At 49.2% G+C, this 20,144-nt stretch overlaps 1 protein-coding gene across 23 annotated transcripts in view; it reads left to right on the top strand.

Moving 5' to 3' along the window:
- Window positions 1-512: 512 nt before the first annotated feature.
- The window catches only part of KCNMA1 (potassium calcium-activated channel subfamily M alpha 1), a 727,849-nt gene continuing 708,217 nt past the window's right edge, over window positions 513-20,144 (top strand). For 7 of the 23 annotated variants that reach the window (XM_027062380.2, XM_027062379.2, XM_027062391.2 and 4 more), the window contains exon 1: window positions 550-1,179. In XM_027062380.2, the coding sequence (XP_026918181.1) occupies window positions 799-1,179 (381 nt within the window). In that variant the 5' untranslated portion in view covers window positions 550-798. Of the gene's footprint in view, window positions 1,180-20,144 lie in introns of all 23 variants that reach the window. The other 16 variants (XM_027062381.2, XM_053206927.1, XM_053206918.1 and 13 more) reach the window with 8 other exon arrangements.

Genomic DNA, 20,144 nt, shown 5'->3' with positions numbered 1-20,144 from the left:
GCGGGGAGCGCGGGGAGCGCGCCGAAGAGGCTCGGGCGGCGAGGACGGGGACGAGGAGGAGCCGGAGGAGGCGAGGAGGAAGAGCGAGGGGAGGCCGAGGAGGCTCAGCGGCGTGGCAACGCGGCTCGGGGATCCCTGGGGGCATGGGCTAGCGGCCGCGGCGGCCTGGCAGCGGGACGCAGTGGACCTTCCGTGGCCCGGCGCGTGCAGGGGCGGCGAGCCGGAGCCGAGCGCAGCCCGGGACCGCGGGCTGGCGCGGGGGTGCCCCGGCGGAGGGGGCTGATTACCCGTTATTAACTAGTTGCCACCTAATAAGCCAGGAGCGGCGGGTGAGCGGCGCGGGCTGCGCGCGGGGAGGGTCCCGGGCCGGAGCGCAGCGCACTCGCGTGGCGCACGGCCGGCCGGCGCGCAGAGCCGGGGCGGGCCCGGGGGCGGCGCAGACCCCGGGCGCGGGCGGCCCGCGGCGCCCCCTCGCTCTCCGCGCTCGGGGCCGGCGCAGCCCCGGGCGAGCGGGGCGCGGGCCGGGGCGGGGAGCTGCCCGCGCGCTCCATCCCCTCCCCCCCGGGCGGGCGGCCGGGGGGAGGGCGGGCGGCGGCGGCCCGCCGTATATATCTCGGCGCACCCCGCCAGGTCGCGCACAGCGCCCCGAGCCCAGGCGCCTCCCCGCCCCCTCCCCGCGCTCCGCGGCGGCGGCGGCGGCAGCAGTAGCAGCAATATGGCTGTTGATGGGTGTTCGGGGTGGCGCTGGCGGCGGGAGGAGCTCCCCCGAGCCCCTGCGCCGGCTGCCCGTTGCTAGCTATGGCAAATGGTGGCGGCGGCGGCGGCGGCAGCAGCGGCGGCGGCGGCGGCGGCGGCGGAGGCAGCAGTCTTAGAATGAGTAGCAATATCCACGCGAACCATCTCAGCCTAGACGCGTCCTCCTCCTCCTCCTCTTCCTCCTCCTCCTCTTCCTCCTCCTCCTCCTCTTCCTCCTCGTCCTCGGTCCACGAGCCCAAGATGGATGCGCTCATCATCCCGGTGACCATGGAGGTGCCGTGCGACAGCCGGGGCCAGCGCATGTGGTGGGCTTTCCTGGCCTCCTCCATGGTGACTTTCTTCGGGGGCCTCTTCATCATCTTGCTCTGGCGGACGCTCAAGTACCTGTGGACCGTTTGCTGCCACTGCGGGGGCAAGACGAAGGTAACGCGTGCCCCGGGCGCCCGCCCCCTGCGCCAGCCCACCTCCTCGCTCCTCACCGCGCCTTGCCGCCCTCCATCCCTGCGTGCCTTCCCCGCGCCGGCTGCCCTTCCCTCCGCTCTCCCCGCGCCCCGCTCGGCGCGGCGGGCGGTGCGCCCGGGCAGAGGAGTTGCCCCCAGCCGGTGCGCCCCGGGACGCGGACGCCTGGTCCCGCGTCCCCTTGTTTACGGTGGGGTCGCCGGCGGCCGCGGTTGGGGCCGGGCGGGGGACGCGCGCCGCTCGGTTGCCGGGTGCGGGGTGGGGAGAGCCGAGCCCGCGGGCCCCGAGGCCCCGGGGGGCCGCCGGGTGCGTGTGCCGGGTGCGGCGGCCGCGTTCCTGGTGGTGGGCGAGGGGGAGCCCGGCAGCCCGCACTCTAGAAACCTGTTGGGGACAGGAGTTCGCGGAGTCAGAAGGAAGGGGAAAAGCCTTTGGACAGGGGAGAAAATCTTTTGGACTAGGGAATCCCAGGGGAGGAACCTGGCCAGAGGAAGTGGGGGATCTCGGGGACAGAGAGGGAAAGTTGGGGAGATGCATCCCAGTTTCGGAGGCAGCCCGCGGAGGCTGCCACTTTAGGAATGTGGCGAGGGCGCACATCTGATGTCACCTTCCTCTCCATCCCTTGGATATTCTTCTGGAATATACCCCCACCCCAAGTTCTTCAGCCTGTGTATTCTCGACCCCCAAGCCACCCCCTTTAGGTGCCCGGAAATGCCGCTAGCAGCGGGGAGCAGGAGCAGGAGGTCCGCCCGAGAGCCTCCGAGGCCGCGGTTTCGCGCGGAGCCTCCTCCCCAGCGCTTTTGAGGTGGCTGGCTGTCGGCTTAAGCTATTCCTGGCGCATAGACGCCCACCAGCACCGAAGCTCACTACACCTTAAGTATGGTTGCTAGGCTGACTGCCTGGTCTGTCGCCGTGTCCCTAGAGATGTCCTCTGCCCTCCTCCTCCCCCCCTCCCCCCCATCCTCCTAATGGCTGAAGGTGAGGGGCTGGGGCAGTTTTTCACAGAAAACTGAATAAGAGAGAGAGAGAGAGAGAGAGAGAGAGAGAGAGAGAGAGAGAGAGAGAGAGAGAACTGGAAAAAAGAGGGACCGAGCTGCTTTGTGTTTGAGTAAGTCCCACCCTAGGGGACTTCACAGCGCTAACATTTTCGGAGGGAGGGGAGATCGAGGGGAATTGGCGAACAGTGCAAAGTGGAGGCAGATCTTGGTCGGGATATTTCACACCTCTTTTCTAGCAAAGTGAATCCCAGGACCCCTCAAACTTCCATAGGACTCGGCAACTTGTCGCAGTCTCCTTAGTTGCTATGGGAAGTAGGGAAGCCGGGGGCTCTGGGTGAAATACCGAGGACGAACCCAGGCTCCCTCTCCTGATCATTAATTATACACGGCGCTGGGTGCTGGAGATCAGCTGAGTTTTGTGGCAGGCACATTTGTGTTTTGGAAAATACTGGTGTGTTGGACATAAGGGAGAAAAATAAAAGCCATCTCTGTCTTTTCTCCTCCCACTTCTCGGGAGGCTTCCAGATGTTGGCCAGCCAGCTTTCTTTGGAGTTACCTCCTCTGCCATGGGGGTTCTCCTTCCTTGTCCAGGTGAGAAATCTCCCACATTCCTGAGAAGCAAACAGGTTAAGCAAAATCTGAACCACGAGACCCTGAGATGGTGCTTCCTGCCTTAGCCTTTCTCTTACCTGTGTCTTTTTTTTTTTTTTTTTTTTTTTAGTATTTATTTTTGGGAGAGTGCAAGTGGGGGAGGGGCAGAGAGAGGGGGACAGAGGATCCAAAGTGGCCTCTGAGCTCACAGCAACAGGCCCGATTATGGGGCTTGAACTCACAAACCACAAGATCATGACTGAGCCAAAGTCAGAGGCTCAACCGACTGAGCCACCCAGGTGCTCCTTACCTGTTTCTTCAACATCTTGACCACACATTCCCTCGTCTCCTCCTTCTCTCGCAGTCTTTCGTCTTGGAGGGTTTTTTTGTTTGTTTGTTTGTTTTTTCCTTTGCTGAGGGTCAGTGTCTGCCCTTAGGGGAGAGAAAACTCCTGGATGTGTGCATCTAAAATGTTCTCTAGACTAAGTGGTTTTGGTGAAATTTTTTTTGTTTTTTTTTGTTTTTTTTTTTATATTTCTTTTTAACGTTTATTTATTTTTGAGACAGAGAGAGACAGAGCATGAACGCGGGAGGGTCAGAGAGAGGGAGACACAGAATCTGAAACATGCTCCAGGCTCTGTGCTGACAGCTCAGAGCTCGAACTCACGGACCGCGAGATCATGACCTGAGCCGAAGTCCGACGCTTAACCGACCGAGCCACCCAGGCGCCCCATGTTTTGGTGAAGTTTTGAACAGCCTCCTCATGCTTAAGAAATGGGGCCTTCTTGATCGTAGTGAAAACTTTTTCAGCGAGTCAAAATAAGTTTTGGTATTTTTGTGATCCTGGGGTTTTAAACACGGCTTCCGAGTCCTTTTACTCTAGGGGTTCATGGATGCCACTGCAGTACCTGTGATGAAATGCTAATTGGATGGCTCACGTAGAGAATCTCCTTCATAAATGGTGACCAAGCATAACTTCTGTCGGTCTTCTTAAGTAAATAGGTTTTTGGCAACGATCATGAGAAAAAATAATCCCTATATATTTTAGGCTTTATTTTGTAGCTCCAAGACCTGCTGAGTTGACGTCACTGCAAGTTTCTACAAAAAAATCAACCTGGGATGAGAGACACTTGCAGTTGGAGGGAGGATGTGAGGCCAACGTAGCACGAGGTCGGGTCACTTTTGATCCCATTAGAGTCCACTTTAAAACATTCCCAGAGTTACTTAATAACTGCCCCTTGATTTGCTCACTTAAACCATGTGTAGTTGGCTCATTACACCCATTAATAGTAACTTAGGCCCCTTCTAAGCTTTACTTTCTACCCCTGAGGTCTGTATTTTTACTGCCATCCTGGTTTTTTGTCTTATATTCTTTTTGTTTTCCAAGTATTTGCTAGTTGTTGAGATGCGGTACAGAAGAATGCATTTGGCCTAAGTTTGGAATAATTATTCCAGTGCTGGGCTTCCCAAGCAAACGTAGACTGCTGGGGCATAGAATTCTCTCGGCCCTCAGATGTGCCCACCCTCACCCTCATTCAGTCCCAAGACGGTTTGACCAGCAGCTGGGGTCCCATGGAGGCCTCGTTTTTTAGCATCTGAAATTCCATGGGAAGTAAATTTCATCAGGGCACTGTGACATCACAAGTATTTGGCCCCTAGGACGGCATCTTCCTTTTTGATCAAAGGAACCCAATCTTCCTTTTTGATCAAAGGAATGCGAGACTATGGAAGTGCCTCCCGGGGCATCTCAGCATTAGTACCTTTGGCCTCTGAATTGTAAATGGTGAGTGACTTTACTACTTTGAAAAGAATGGCGTGTGGACTTTTTTTTTTTCTTCAGGAAATGAGAGAACTAATCACATTGCCCCCTGTTGGGAACTTGGGCACAATCATACGGTACTGTGTTCTTTGCTATACTTTTTCACGTCATTGTTTTTTTCTCTGTTGGGTTTCATCAGAGCTCTGTGTTCACCAGGCTGTGATGTTTTGAGGTCCGATCCAGTTGTGAACTGTAGTGAACAGCGAGCAGCTCAGGCAACCTGGATAAGGCCATGACCTTGAAGAAGTCATTTAACATCTCTGGTCTCTTTTTCCTTGTGTTTAAAATGTGGAGATTGAATTCTCTGACTTCTGATGCCCCTTCCTGCCCCGTGACTTGGTGTCAGAGGTTGGGAGGAGTTGAGAAACTATGGGTAAAGTTTCTAGCTCAGAGTGTGTTTTGTAATTTTCTGGCAAATTCTTTAGGAATTCAGCCTTGGAGTGCCTCTGTGTGTTTCCTCTTTCAGCACACAAGCTGCTTCTCTTCAGATTAGCCTGGGGAAACTGAGTCCAGCTTTCAATGGAGCTGCGGCTCACTGGGGGACCTGGATGTGGCTGGGCATAGGCTCTCGCCTGCTCTCAGTTTGAGCTGTCCTCCCTGTGGAAGTTGGGCTTGATCGAGCCTGGTCTGCATGTAATGAATTATTGAGGTATTGTCTCCATGGTTGTGTCTGAGAAAACAACACGTTTTCTCTGTCAGGTTCGTGACTAATATAAACATCAGATCCCGTTATGGCTTGGTAATTACCCAGGGTCTGGCCCGATGCATCCAATCAGGACTGGAGCTCCAGTGCCTCAGAATTCTTGATTCCAGATCAGACCTGCAGCCTCATCTCGTCTTGGGGATTGCCTGCATTGGATGACCTTCAGATAATTCTCTTTGATCAGGTCACTTAGGGTGGCCTTGGAGAAGCTGTCAGGTCCCAGTCACAGGGGAGTTAGAGCTGACCTTCCCTTGTGCAGAGAGATTTTTGCTGCTCATTCCTGGCTCTCTTTGTGCAAATGCACACTTCAGTAGAGATTCAGCAGTCAGACCCAAGTGCAAATCCTGGATCTTATTAGCAGGGTATCTTTGGCTGTTAGCCATATTGCACCTTGGTTTCTTCATCTGTAAAAAGAGCATAATGATGCTTACTTTGTAGGATGCTTATGAGGAGTAGCAATAATGGGTATACAGGACCCAGCAAATGCCTGGCACTAAGCAGGCTTCCTGTAAATAGCTCACAAAGTGGTGAGTTTGTTTTCTCTTTGATTCCTTGCGTGTTTGGCCCCAGACGGGCACAGACGACAACAAATAGAACTTTTGAACCCAAAGGAACCTCTATACTCTGAAGTCTACTGTCCTTGGGTCAAACAACCAGCTAGGGTGACACTGAGACTTGGCTCATGGCTCTTGGCTGTGGCAAGGCTGGAAGATTGGGGAGGGGCAGCCAGGGAAGTGTCCGTGGATGGGGGCCTGCCAGGACAGCTGCCGTTTTGATGGTGGGGACATCAGTGGACTAGCGTTGACCAGTGTTAACGCTGTGGGGCTCCGGGAATGATAGACTGAGAGGGTGTGAAATGTTTGGTAGGAGGGCAGGGCTGGCCAATGTCATACCATTGAGAAGGGAGGACTTTCATCCCGTTACCCCAGTCCAGAACTCGTAGACCTGTTCCCCTGACAATGCCACAGTTTCCTGGGCAGCGTTCTCTGTAACAGGACCAGCTTTCCTCCCAGTGCTGTTTCCCAAAGTGCGTTCCGTGGAGCACTTGTCCTTGCACTTACCTTGCGGAAAATGTTGTGAGTCTTGGCATACCAGAGCACCCCCTTGAAGAGTCGGATCACAGGTGGGGAGAAGCCCTGTAGTAGAGAAATTGGTCAAACTGCTCTTAACTGGGCTCACTTCGAGCAGCCTTGCCTTGCTGTCAAGACTGCTGTGTAGTACCTGAGTCCGCCTGTGACCTTGGGCAAGGACTTCACTGCTCTGCACCTCAGTTTCCCCATCTGCAAATTGGGGATTGTAACAGAGCATAGCTCTGTGGGGTAGGTTCTCTCTCTAGCCCTATTTTGTAGACTTTCCTAGGAGGACACTGGTGACCTAAAGCCTTGGGCTGACTCTGTATCCAGGTGCCCTGGGGACTTATCCAAACATGTATCAGGAGGAGAGGAAGAGCTGCCCTATCACGTGGTCTGGGGCAGAGAGAATTCCAAGGCCAAGGCCGAGTGGGCCCCTTCTTTGCCTTGCTCCTGCCCTTTTTCCTGGAGGGGGACATTAATTGGGTGTCTCCTAGCACGGAGTAAGTCCTTGCTTTGGGTCCCTCTCTCTGTCTCACCGGGGCAGGAGAAGCGTGCTGCTGAAACCGCCTGGCACTGGATTGCAATGCCGGGACCTCTTTCCCAAAGTGGGCAGCAGGGGGGCCCCAGCTCACAGTGGCAGTGGCCATATGCTGACTTTTGAAACACAGCAGGCAATACCACCATCTTGGGACTTCAGAGCTGTGGAGTCCCTGGAGGGGTGCCCCTGTGCCTCCAGTGGAAAGGGCTGTGTCTGTGCAGTGATTCCGAGCTGCTGGGCTGTGCGGGAAATACTGGCCTTTGTGGACCCGTGTCTGGGGGTCAGGCAAGGCCAGGCCTCCTGCAGCACCTCTGAGATTCCACAGCCTTTCAGTGCATGGCAGGGAGCAGATCAAAAGTGCTTCCTTTTTTGAAATGCTACTTAAGTAGGTGGAATCCTGGCCCTGGGCACACAGAGAAGGACTCTCCCCCTCCCAGGCAGAGGTGTCTTAGCATTCTGGGTAGAAGTCTCAAGGAATGTTCAGTTGGGATATCGGATCTCTGCTTCGGAGGGCTGGAGAGAGTGTTTGTCTGGTCCCGGGGCTTGTCACATGTTAATATGCATAAGAGTCACCTGGGGTAGCCATTAAAAATGCAGCTTGTGATTCCCACAGAAGGTCCGGGTCGGGCCTGAGATTCTGCACATCTGACAAGACATGGAGCAGGGCGGGTGCCTATGTTGTGCAGGCCACACTTCGAGTAGCAAAGATCTGGACTCCAGCCAGTCCCTCTCTGAAAAAAAAAAGCCTATTTTTTTTTTGCTTTAACTTAATTTTTTTTAATTTACATCCAAATTAGTTAGCATATAGTGCAACACTGATTTCAGGACTAGATTCCTTAGTGCCCCTTACCCGTTTAGCCCATCCCCCCTCCCAAAACCCCTCCAGTAACCCTCTGTTTGTTCTCCATATTTAAATCTCTTATGTTTTCTCTTCTTCCCTGTTTTTATATTATTTTTGTCTCCCTTTCCTTATGTTCATCTGTTTTGTCTCTTAAAGTCCTCCTATGAGTGAAGTCATATGATATTTGTCTTTCTCTGACTAATTTCACTTAGCATAATACCCTCCAGTTCCATCCATGTTGTTGCAAATGGCAAGGTTTCCTTCTTTTTGATTGCCGAGTAATACTCCATTGTATATATATGCCACATCTTCTTTATCTAGTCATCCATCAATGGACATTTGGGCTCCTTCCATACTTTGGCTGTTGTTGATAGTTCTGCTATAAACATGGGGGTGCACGTGTCCCTTCGAAACAGCACACCTGTATCCCGTGGATAAATGCCTAGTAGTGCCATTGCTGGGTCGTAGGGTAGTTCTATTTTTAGTTTTTTGAGGAACCTCCATACTGTTTTCCAGAGTGGCTGTACCAGCTTGCATTCCCAAAAAGCCTATTTTTAAATATGGAAATTCCCAGCTCTTCAGCGGTGGGGAGGGATCCTGTGCCAGGACAGCCAGGTCGGGACGACTCCGCACAAGCCCCTTGGAGCCTCTGCAGTTCAGACTGGGCCCTGACTGCTAACACCCACTGTTCGGGTGCCTGCTCCCAAGGAACCCACAAGAGCTGTTGGTGGAGGGTTGGGTTGTGGCGGCCAGAGCAGTGGTCCGCAGAGATACAGGGTGGGGTGTGTGCATTCCCCTCCCATCAACATGCGGGTTCCCCCTCTCGCCAGTTGGTCACACTGCAAGGGGCTAGGCTTCTCGAGATCCAGGATGGCAAGTCTGCCAAACCAACTTCTTGCAAAATTAAAGGCTGGTGGCGTAGCCAGGCCTGCGCCGTGGTGATGCTCCAGGAAGCCAGCTGCTGGCCATTCCCTCTGGAGTGTTTGAAGTCCGCGGACAGCAAGACTGCCAGCCCGATTTTCCACAGGGACCTGGGTGGGTCTTCCCAGATGGAGGGTTCAGCTTAAAAGGGTTGGACTCAAGACCGATGCTGAGTGTGGGGAGATGGGTGGTGCGGCACGGTGCTGGGCCCCCTCAGCTGCTCTTCTCAGGGGTTCTGTCAGGGGAAGTTGAAAGTCGTTCTTTTGTCACCCTAGCGTATTAGGGTTGTTTGCAGCTCACACCGCCAGGGACCCTGTCCTGGAGCTGTGCTGTTGATGTGGTTGCACTGTCAACGAGGAACAGTCGGACCAAGCTTTGAGCCCTGAGCGTCTTCAGAGGCCGGAAGGAGGAAGGGCTTAGTGCAGTGGCAAGCACACAGTAGGTCCTCCGTTGAATGTTATGGTTATGATTGTTGTTGTTGATTTTGCTTTTACCACCTGGTGAGTACATACTCTGTGCGCAAACCAGGCTGGGTGCTAGGGGAAGAATAAGACCCAGTTGTGACTTTGTTTTTAATGTATATTTTTGAGAGAGAGAGAGAGACAGAGCATGAATGGGGAGGGGCAGAGGGAGACACACACACACACACACAGAATCTGAAGCAGGCTCCAGGCTCTGGAGCCCGACACGGGGCTTGAACCCATGAACTGCGAGATCATGACCTGAGCCGAAGTTGGATGCTTAACCGACTGAGCCACCCAGGGACCCCTTTTAATGTTTATTTTTGAGAGAGAGACAGACACAGAGTGTGAATGGGGGAGGGGCAGAGAAAGACACACACACACACACACACACACACACACACACACACACACAGAATCTGAAGCAGTCTCCAGACTCTGAGTTGTCAGCCCAGAGACAGATGTGGGGTTCGAACTCATGAACCATGAGATCATGACCTGAGCTGAAGTCAGATGCTTAACCTACTGAGCCACTCAGGTGCCCCCCGGTACCCTCCCCCCGCCCCACTTGTGACTTTCATCTGATAGGACGAGAGGGAAAAAAACAGTTATCTTCTCATGGGGTGTGCAGTGTCTGGTCTTGGAGTTGCCTGTGAGCCCCTCCCTCGAGGGCAGGAATTGAGTCATTTAAATATATGTTGGAAGGGCCCTTTCCATCACAGTTAGCTGGGGGCCGGGTGGGAGTGTAGTAGGTGCAAATATGTTTTGCTCTTTTTTTCTGGGTAATTTGTTAGGAGCTGTGGAGAAAGTCTGGGTGAAAGGGATGGGCTTGATTTGGTGACACGATGTTTGAGTCATTCCTGGCTTTCAATTATTTACGCCACCCAGGTCTCTCTTGGCCAGCGGATAACAAGGATTTAGTTCATGACGAGCAGCTGTCTGCGAGGTGGGTGAGTCAGGCAGGGGACAGGAGGGGAGCTTCAAAAGAATGGAAATGGAATTTGCTTTGTTTTCAGCATTATTTGGTGATTGTCTTTGTCTCATTGCCAATTTGGAAATGTAATTGACACTCCAGGTCCTGAGTGGATGTACTTAACATCCTCATCTCCCTGTAAGATCTCATTACCTGTATGACTAATTCTTCTTTACCTGGCCAAACGCGAAATTATTTAAGACATCTCATTTACTTTCTGTTCTCTGCGCTGTTTCACTGGGCTCCCTACCATGTTTTCTGAGGGACCCAGATCTGGCTTACTCTGGACATGTGAAAGGTAATCAGCAGACATGCCTGTATTCCTTTCTTCGCGCCTTCCTTCTGCTTTTCACCCTTTACTTCTTTTCTTCCCTCTGTAGTGACTTTTGCTAAGTCTGGGAGCAGAGAGACTGAAGTTGGCAGGTTAGTGGACAACAAACAGGAACTTGGTCTCACTAGTTGAGAAGCACGTGGTATTATGAAGTCACAGAGGTGGAAGGGAGATTTGGGCCTGGATTCTACTTCCTCCCCGGTGCCGGTGCTGGGAGCCCTGTGCCCCATCATCATTGGGGATGGGGGTGTTCATGATCTCCTGAGGCTACTGTTTCATGGAGGACAAGCCCACCTTAGAATGAGTGGAGAGAAAGAGTTTTCTCCTTGCACTAGCCCCTCTTTGCTTCTGGTCTGTTTCCATGACACCCAGAGCCAATCTCAGTGGAGAGTAGATTTCAGATTCTAAATCCAGCCCAGGGAGGCCAAGAGCTGGGTGGTGGTTAATGGCAGCAATGTTGTGGAGGGGTAGAATGCCCATAAGGGTGTTGCTCCTGTGCAGGCCACTTTCTTTTTCTCTTAATGACTTCCTGGTATCCTTCACCTGAGGTAGTGAGAGTTTTCCTTGTCCTATGCCCCGAAGTTGGGAAGGTGGCCCATTTTGGCCCTTGGTTCTGATAGTTTGCCCTCCAGGATGTGTCTGGTCTTGTTAGACGCTGCGGGTGGAGGTTTTGGCTGTCCCCGGGCCATCACGTCACCTCTTTGTCAATGGTACGTGCACTGTGTTCCAAACTTCAGCTTCCTTCATAGTTTAGTGCTGGTCTTGGCTGGGAGCAGATGTGAATCAGGGGCCATGCCAAGAATCCAGATGTAGAGTGTGGATCCTTTGTTAAGAAGCCGGAGGCGGACTCTGCTTTCTAGGTGTCGGCTCTTCCCAAAGGGCAGAGAGCAGATAGTGATCTGGGGCCTCTTTTTGTACCATTTAAGGACGGCTGCTCCCCAGAATCAAGGCTTGTCCCTCCCAACTGCTCATCTTACGCCTCTTCTCTGGGCTTCCATATACTAGTTCTGCCATTTCCCCTGGTCCACGGAACAGAAGGAAACCAGAAAAGGAAGGAGAACATGCAAGAGGAGAAGGTGAGGGAGAGTAGGGGGGAGAAGGAGATGTTCACACCAAGAAAAATATAATTTCTTTTCTGGGAGCTAGAGGTTGGGTAAATATATAATTGGGTGGATTTTGTTTTTAGTTCCTGCACCTTTGTCTTAACGAATAAGTCATGACAAGTGACCTCACCCCCAAAGAGAGAAGTGTTATATAAAGACCGGTAGAAAGAGTGTTTTCACTGTGGGAAGATTTTGGCTTTTCCAGTGAAAAGCATTGTCTGGTGAACTGATAGCATGGGGCCCCGGGTGGCCTGTGGCCAAGATCCTGGGAGTCACGGGGCTCCGTGGGGGTCTTTTCTATGTACACGTTACACAGGAGCAGAGTTCTGCCCCTCTTCAGGAGCAGTTGCTTCATTGATTTATTTTCCCTTCATGTGACTTTGGAGTATAGACCCTTTATGGCTCTGGAAGGGGAAAAAGTGGGCGTCTAATGATGATCAAGTGGAAAACTCAGAGAAAGGACTCTCAGGCTTGGAGGAAGGTTTGGAAGATGACAGGGTTTATCCAAGTGCTGGGGAGTTTCGTGACCAGTATTAGCTGGCTACAGCTGTATATACATTTTTTTTTCTTTTCTTTTTGCATCTGGGAGCATTTTCCTCATAGTGTTTAAAGGAATTGTTTTAGCTACCCATGCATTATGGCCTTTCGTCCTGTGGATTGTGTCAGCCACAACTGATCAGGTGTAAGATTCTCAACGGGTATAGGAATGGTGTCTTTAGCTGAACCTACAAGAGAAGTCAGTGGTTTGCCTCAGTATTAAAAATGGCATCCTTTCCTTAAGCTCGGGTGCAACCCTATTTTCCTTGTAAGATTTCTTTTTTTTTTTAAACTAATATAGTATTATATTAGTTTCAGATATACAACATAATAATTTGATTTTTGTATATATTGTGAAACAATCACAATAAGCCTAGTTAATATCTGTCACCTTACAGAGTTAGAGATTATTTTCTCTTGTTCTGAGACCTTTTAAGATCTACTCTTTTAACAACTTTTGAATATGCAATACAGTATTATTGATTATAGTTGCTTTGCTACACATTATCCCCCCCATGACTTATTGATGTTATAAGTGGAAGTTTGTATCTTTTGATTCCCTTTACATCATTTCATACACCCTGCATTCCCAGCCTTTGGCAACCACCAGTCTGTTCTCTATATCTTTGAGCTTGGTTTTCTTTCCTTTTTTTTTTTTTTTTCCTTTCTTTTTGGTTTCCACATATAAGTGAAATCATATGGTATTTCTTTTTCTCTGTCTGACTTATTTTACTTAGCATAGTACCCTCAATAACATCCATGTTGTGGCAGATGGCAAGATTTCATTCTTTTTTTATGACTAAATGATACTCCATTGTCTGTGTTTTCTTTCTTTCTTTCTTTCTTTCTTTCTTTCTTTCTTTCTTTCTTTCTTTCTCTCTCTCTCTCTTTCTCTCTCTCTCTCTCTCTCTCTCTCTCTCTCTCTCTGTCTAAAATCACATTTTCTTTATCCGTTCCTCCATTGATGGACACTTAGGTTGTTTCTGTATATTGTGTCTTGTAATTAATACTGCAATGAATATGGGGGTACAGATATCTTTCTGAGTTAGTGTTTTTGGTTTCTTTGGAGAAATTCCCCAAAGTCGAAATGCTGCATCATGTAAAATGTAAAAATAGTAGCTCTATTTTTAATTTTTTGAGGACTCTCCATACTGTCCCCACAGCGGCTGCACCAGTTTACATTCTTACCAACAGTGCACAAGGACTCCCTTTTCTCCACATTCTCGCCAGCATTTTTTATTTCTTGTCCTTTTGATAATAGCCATTCTGACAGGTATGAGGTGGTATCCCATTGTAGCTTTGATTTGTATTTCCCTGATGATGAGTGATGTTGAGCATCTTTTCATGTACCTGTTGGTCATCTGGATGCCTTCTTTGGGGAGGTGTCTATTCAGATCTCCTGCCCATTTTTTAAATTGCATTGTTTTTGTTTTCTTTTGTTATTGGGTTATATAAGTTCTTTATGTACTTTGGATATTAACTTCTTATAAAATACATGATTTGCAAATATTTTCTCCCATTCAGCAGATTGCCTTTTTATTTTGTTGATAGTTTCCTTTGTTGTGCAAAGGTTTTTTTTTTTTTTTTAGCTTGGTGTAGTTCCACTTGTTTATTTTTGTTTTTGTTGCCTTTGTTTTTAGTGTCAAATCTGATACATCATGACCAGGACCGATTTCAAGGAGCTGACTGCCTGGGTTTTATGGTTTCACGTCTTATATTCAAGTCTTTTATCCATCCATAAGATTCATTTTTTAACTTCAGTGTTTTATACTTTTGTCCTTAATCCTAAAGGCAATGTATGTTCATTGTAGAAATGCACAGAGAGGCATTAGGAAAAAGAAAAAAAAAAAAAAAAAAAAGGAGACCTCACACCTACTAGGATGCCTACTATAAAAAAAAAAAAACCAGAAAATAACAAGTGTTGGCTAAGCTTTGAAGATTTGGAATCCTTGTACACTGTTGATGGAAATATAAAATGATGCAGTCACTGTGGAAAAAAGTATTTGTGGTTCCTCAAAAAAAAAAAAAATCAAAAATTGGATTGCCATATGATTCAGCAATTCCACTTCTGGAGACCCATGTTCATAGCAGCATAAAAGCCAAAAGGTGGAAGCCGCCCAAATGTTGATTGACAGATGAGTGAGTGAACACAATGTGGTCTGTACATGCAGCGGAGAACCACGCAGCCTTATAAAGGAAGGAAATTCTAAAGCATGCTACAACGTGGATGAGCCTTGAGGATGTTACGCTAAGTGAAAGGGGCCAGACACAAAAGGACAAATACCGTATGATTCTACTTTATGAAGTACCCAGAATAGTCAAAGTCATAAAGACAGAAGTAGAATGGTGGTTATCAGAGGCTTTAGGAAGGAGGGCAGTGTGGGCAATGGGGCGTTGTTTAATGGGTACCAAGTTTCAGTTTTGCGAGATGAAAGCATTCTGCACAACAATGTGAATGTACTTACTACTACTGACCTGTACACTTAAAAATGGTTAAGATGGTTAAGTTCTATGTTAGGACTATTTTACCATACAGGAAAAAAAAAGAAAACAAAAGGAAAAAGAAATTGCTCCAAATCCTCCCTCCTGGAGATGACCCCCCATTATCTTCAGGTACATTTTCCTCCCAGACACATTCTCCACCGTGGTGCTTGTGCTTGTCATTGGGGCAGCTAGTAATTTTCCTCTAAGGGTTGGTGAGTGGGAGTCCCCTGAGAAGTGCCCAGCCTGGCCTTTTTTGCTTGAGGTGCTGTCCACACTGACAGCAGAGCAGACAGGACATCTGTCCCTCTGCTGGCGGAGTCTGCTTTGATGGTATCTGTTCTGAGTGTGAAATTTTTTTTATTAAAATTTTTTTTCAATGTCAATTTATTTTTGAGAGACAGAGAGCAGGAGCAGAGCAGGGTCAGAGAGAGAAGGAGACACAGAATCCAAAACAGGCTCCGGGCTCTGAGCTGTCAGCACAGAGCCTGATGTGGGGCTTGAACCCACGAACCATGAGATCAGGACTTGAGCCGAAGTCAGATGCTCAACCGACTGAGCCACCCAGGCACCTCTGGATTTTTGATTTTAACACACGAGTGGCTCTGGTGTCTCAGGCAAGTCATTGTCCCTGGGCCTCAGTTTTCACTGTGTAACATGTTCTCAGATTCAGTGATTTCAAGAGCTAGCCATTTCTTCAGTCAGATTCTTTATCATTTGTGCCTGATAAAGAACCCAGTGGTAAATCATTCAAGGTAAATGGGCAGTTCTGGTTCTATTATAAATCACAAGATTGAAATCTGAATGATGTGTCCCCGAAACATCAATATTGACTTCGACGAGATGGCATATTTGAGAATTATAATCTGAGGACAGAGGCCCTTTTGGAAATATCATCAAACTTGTCATTAAAAAAAAAGTCTCAGGAATAGTATTTTGTGACTCTGCTATTACTTCGAAGGAAATAGCCACATCACCATTGAGGTTTTAGTTTTAATTTTGGGGGTGGAGGCCAGGTTGAAAACATCTTAGATTACAGACTGTAAGTGGTGTGCCATGATAGGCTGGCTTGGTTGAGGTTAGGCATAAAAAGAAACATCTCATTAAAGAGGAGGTCACACAAATCAACCTACTTTGATGCTTTTCTTTGACTTGCCCCAGAAGGCAACCCCAGGGTGAGAATGTTCATCTGGGCTCTGTTCCATGGAGCATTTCAGCCACAAGAAGTGGGAGGAGATGCCCAGAGCTTCTGTGGCAAAGGAGCGAGTGTCTGAAAGGATGATCCCCACATCCCAATGATTTCCGAAATAAAATCCTCCCCACCCCCAAATCGTAAACAACCAGCACATCAGAACGTACTGAATAGTCTTAGGTTACATAACATCAATTAGATCATGCTACAGGGGCCATGTATTACATTTTAACTCGTCACAGATACATTATGTTAGCACTTCACAGATCCACAGGGTCCCAGGCAGCTTTGGGGTATTATTGAGTGAATTGGTGATTGTGTAGGACTTGACGAAGCCCAGACAAAAATACTTCTTTAGATTTTTCCGTATTGTCGTTACACTCTTATTAGGGGGTGCAGACATCCTGCAAATATTTCTTATAGAATAAGCTAAAAATTTAGACAGTGGTTGTTGTATCGGTTGTACTGAATGGTTGATTTGTGGCCGTGAACCAGATACGACAGATTTTTAAAACTCCGGGAACCTTTACATTTTCCAGTGACAGGCAGTGCAAGCACTATATTTTTAATTGGTCCCTTCTTTTAAGTCAGGAGCTGAAATGTTATCATGCAAATCTCTCCTGAGTTGCATGGAAACTAATAAAATCACAAAGGTTTCTATTTGTATGCTATGAACACAGACTGTAACGAAGCCGAAACAGCGATCTCTAGGGGATGATGCTATTTAAATGCTAGGCAGGGCTTTGAAACGATTCTAATGGTGAAGAGAGAAACCAGCAAGGGAGTGGGTCCCATTCTTTCCTCCCCACCTCTCAGTGCCTGTTCACCCACGCTCCTCTTTACTTCCTGACCTCAGAAAGAATTAACTTAGAACAAAGACCTCTAATCTCTAGTACATCCTGTCTGTTACCTGTTGTAGCAAACAGCAGTGAATTCTCAGACATTCTCTTAGCCACTTTCTCTTCCTCCTTAGTCATTGCATTGATCCTACACTTAGTGGTGCTTTTGTTTTGGTAAGTCTATGTGAACTGGAGTAATTGACTTCTTAGGGGGAAAAAATGGTAACAAACTTTTTTTTTTTTTTTTTTTTGAGTAGTTACTATGCATCAAGCACTGTCTTAAGCTCCTTATGTTTATTATGTTATTTAACTTTGAAAACACTCCTATGGGGGCACTCAGTTGGTTGAATGCCTGACTCTTGAATTCTGGTCAGGTCATGGTCTCATGGTTTGTGAGATTGCGTCCTGTTGTGGGGCTCTGCACTGAGCATGGAGCCTACTTAGGATTCTCTCTCTCTCTCTCTCTCTCTCTCTCTCTCTCTCTCTCCCCCTCTCCCTCTCCCTCTCCCTCTCCCTCTCCCTCTCCCTCTCTCTCTGCTCCTCCCTGCCTCATGCTCTTGTGCTGATTCTCTCTCAAAATAAATAAACTTAAAAAAACAGTCATATGGAGTAAGCACGTTTATAATCCCCGTTTTGTACATCAGAACAGCGAAGCATAGAGAATATGTGTGAATTTGGATAATAGATTTTGAATCCTTACTATGTGTCTGATGGTTTCTAAGCCCTGCATGCTGTTATCTTATTTTAATCCTCACAACACCCCGGTGAAGTAGGTGGTGTTATCAGATTAGGAAACTGAGGCATGGAAAGGAGAGTAATTTTCCCGGGGTCACACAGTAGTGAGGGGCCAAGCCAGGTGTAAGTCCTGGTGGGCAGGCAGTGGACCTTGCACATCTGACCCTTGCACTGTCCACATGCAGGTGTACCACCTGTAGTGGTAGATTGGCTCTGCTTAGCTCATCTGTGCCACAGAGTGAGGGAAAACATTAGGGCATAGATAGATAGGACTGAAGAGAAGGGTTGGTGTGTGGAGACTCATGTACCATCCCTAGATGAGGTGTGAGACCCCTTGCACAAATTCCGAGAATTCTGTACTATGACTAGAAATGAACCTTAAAGATTATCTAGTCCTTCTAATCTTTCTAACTCTTGCTTTTCTTTGCTGGAACAAAGTCAGGTATGCTGTGTGCAGTTGTACAGGTTGCTCACTGCACAACTCTAGGGCTGCTATGAGATTCATATCAGATAATACATAATTAGACTTCTAACTATGGCCCATGTGCCATACATCTCTCTATGTTGGGGGGTATTTGGAGGCACAGAATAAATATGGGGCATTTTTTCTGAGTATCAGTCTTCCTTTAAGTTTTGAATAAAACCACTTTTTTTTTTTTTTTTCCTGAGGTAGGCTCCACAACCAACACTGAGCTGGTGCAGGGCTTGATCTCACAACTGTGAGATCATGACCTGAGCTGAAATCAAGAATCAGACACTTAACTGACTGGTCTACCCGGGTGCCCCCAAAACCACTATTTTTAATATTTACACATACATGGGAGGTATTAGGACTAGGATGCAGAATTCAGGCATATTTTTAAAAGCTCGAGGTGTGTGTGGCGTGTGTGTATTTGTGCATACACGTGCAGGAGGGCATGGAGGGTGGAAGAGTCTGACACCCCCAGTAAAGCCTGATCATTAGACTATGAACCTGAGCGTCGTGATGTGGAATGAGTCCCTATTCTTCCCACATACAGTTTGCTCATATCTCAAACTCTGAAACTGTGTTATTAAAAGAATGGGACTTCTATGAAAAGCACGTAACTATATCTGAATTCCCTGATCTGTTATAAATAAAGTGCATTTCAGATGTCGGTGGGGCAGAGAATTTAATCTGTGCACTCAGAAGAAGGTAGTGCTAACTCATTCAGTGGTTATGAATCTTCCCTTGCCTTAGAAAGATCGATTCCTTGCCGCTCTCCACCTCCAAAGCCCGGAAATACATTATTGTATCACAACATGGATTTCTTTCTAGACCATTGGGTATTGTGGCCTTGCGTCTGCCAGACCCTGTGCATAATATCTGGAAGCAGGAGACGAGCTGGTCAGTCTGTGAATCTTTATTATCCTGGCTGTCCTCTTCCCAGGGATACAGATTTGCACAAGGCATTGTTTCCTCTCAGGCCACGCCAGTAGCCACGTTGTGTGATTCCAGGGCCGCCATCCGCATCATAAGTGTGAACAATGCCCCTGGAATTGTGCAGTGTGCGCCTCACATGTCCATACATGTGACTTTTCTAAGTGTCTAGCTGGGCTGGTATACACTTACATAAGAAATGAAGAACAGGGTAAGGCTCATAATTCTTAACGGCCAAATAAGTAAGAGAAACATTAAGAGCTTGAGATCCAGAAAAGGTGGAGAACACTGATGATTGGTCAGAGAGGAGGTGGCCAGACAGGGACCACTGGGGGGAGGTGGGGGTGTGAAGGTGAACCCAGCCTTCCGATCTCTAGGCCCAGCTCCCGGGACAGGCTGTTGCCATGACTTCTGACGACGGTGCAGCTCCTGACGTGATGTAGGAAGGCTCCCAGGCCCCTACGTTCGTTCTCAGCACGAGCCTTTGAGAAGAGTGAATGCTTGGGTGCCAGCCCATGTGTGCCCCTAGGGCCTGTGCACGAGGAATAACAGGACCCAGAGGATGTGGAAAAGGCCTCTCCAGTGCCAGCTGTGCTATTTTTAGCTCCCTCCCACGTCCCCTGCTGTCCCCAGGTGTTTGTCAGCAGAGCATCCGCACCTATATGGAAAATGGCAGTCGGAGCCCAGGCTGGCCCGGTAGGCCGCGGCAGTCTCGCTCCTGGGCCCAGGCGGCCAGGCTGGACCTCTGGGGCTGGCAGGCTGCTGTGAGGGTGGTTGCATAACTGGCCTTTCTGCCGGTCGTGGTGCCTGCTGGTTCTGGGTGAGGAGGTCGGGCCAGAGTAAACAGGTCTACACTCCACTGCCCCTCCCTGAGCGCTGGTGCACTGGACAGGCTCACGGGCCTGGTGATGAGCTGGCATAGTCAGTGGCTGCTTTGGCTCTGGAGAGCTGCCTGACCCTTGCCACCGAGTGCCCAGGGCTGAGCGGCATGCCTGGACTGGGAAGTGTGCAGATGGCCTGGTCTGGTCCAAGGGCGGTCCAGGTGTGGTGGAAGGCTGGGTGTGACCTCAGGGATGGCCCACTCCTTCCCTTTTAACTCTCCACGTTGCCTCCCCCATCCTTCGAGGCGCGCGGTGCACTTGCCGGCTGTGTCAGCTTCCTGCCAAGCCTTCCTCGCTCAGCGAGCCAGGCCTCGCTCTGCCTCTGACACTCTCCGCCGTTTGTCCTCCCTGTCCTGTGTGACCACCACCCATCTGATGTTTCTTGTGGACAGGGCTGGGGGTTCTCCTTTTTCGACCTCCTGTGCCTCTTCTGGGTGGTCCTGGATTGTGGGCGGTGAGCGTTGGCCCATCAGTAATGGTGTGGTGGCTTGTCCTCTAGCAAGGTCCTTGACAAAC

Source organism: Acinonyx jubatus, chromosome D2 (assembly GCF_027475565.1).
Source record: "Acinonyx jubatus isolate Ajub_Pintada_27869175 chromosome D2, VMU_Ajub_asm_v1.0, whole genome shotgun sequence".
NCBI lineage: Eukaryota > Metazoa > Chordata > Mammalia > Carnivora > Felidae > Acinonyx > Acinonyx jubatus.
Note: the sequence above shows the minus strand (reverse complement) of the source record. Positions and strands in the feature narration are given on the sequence as shown.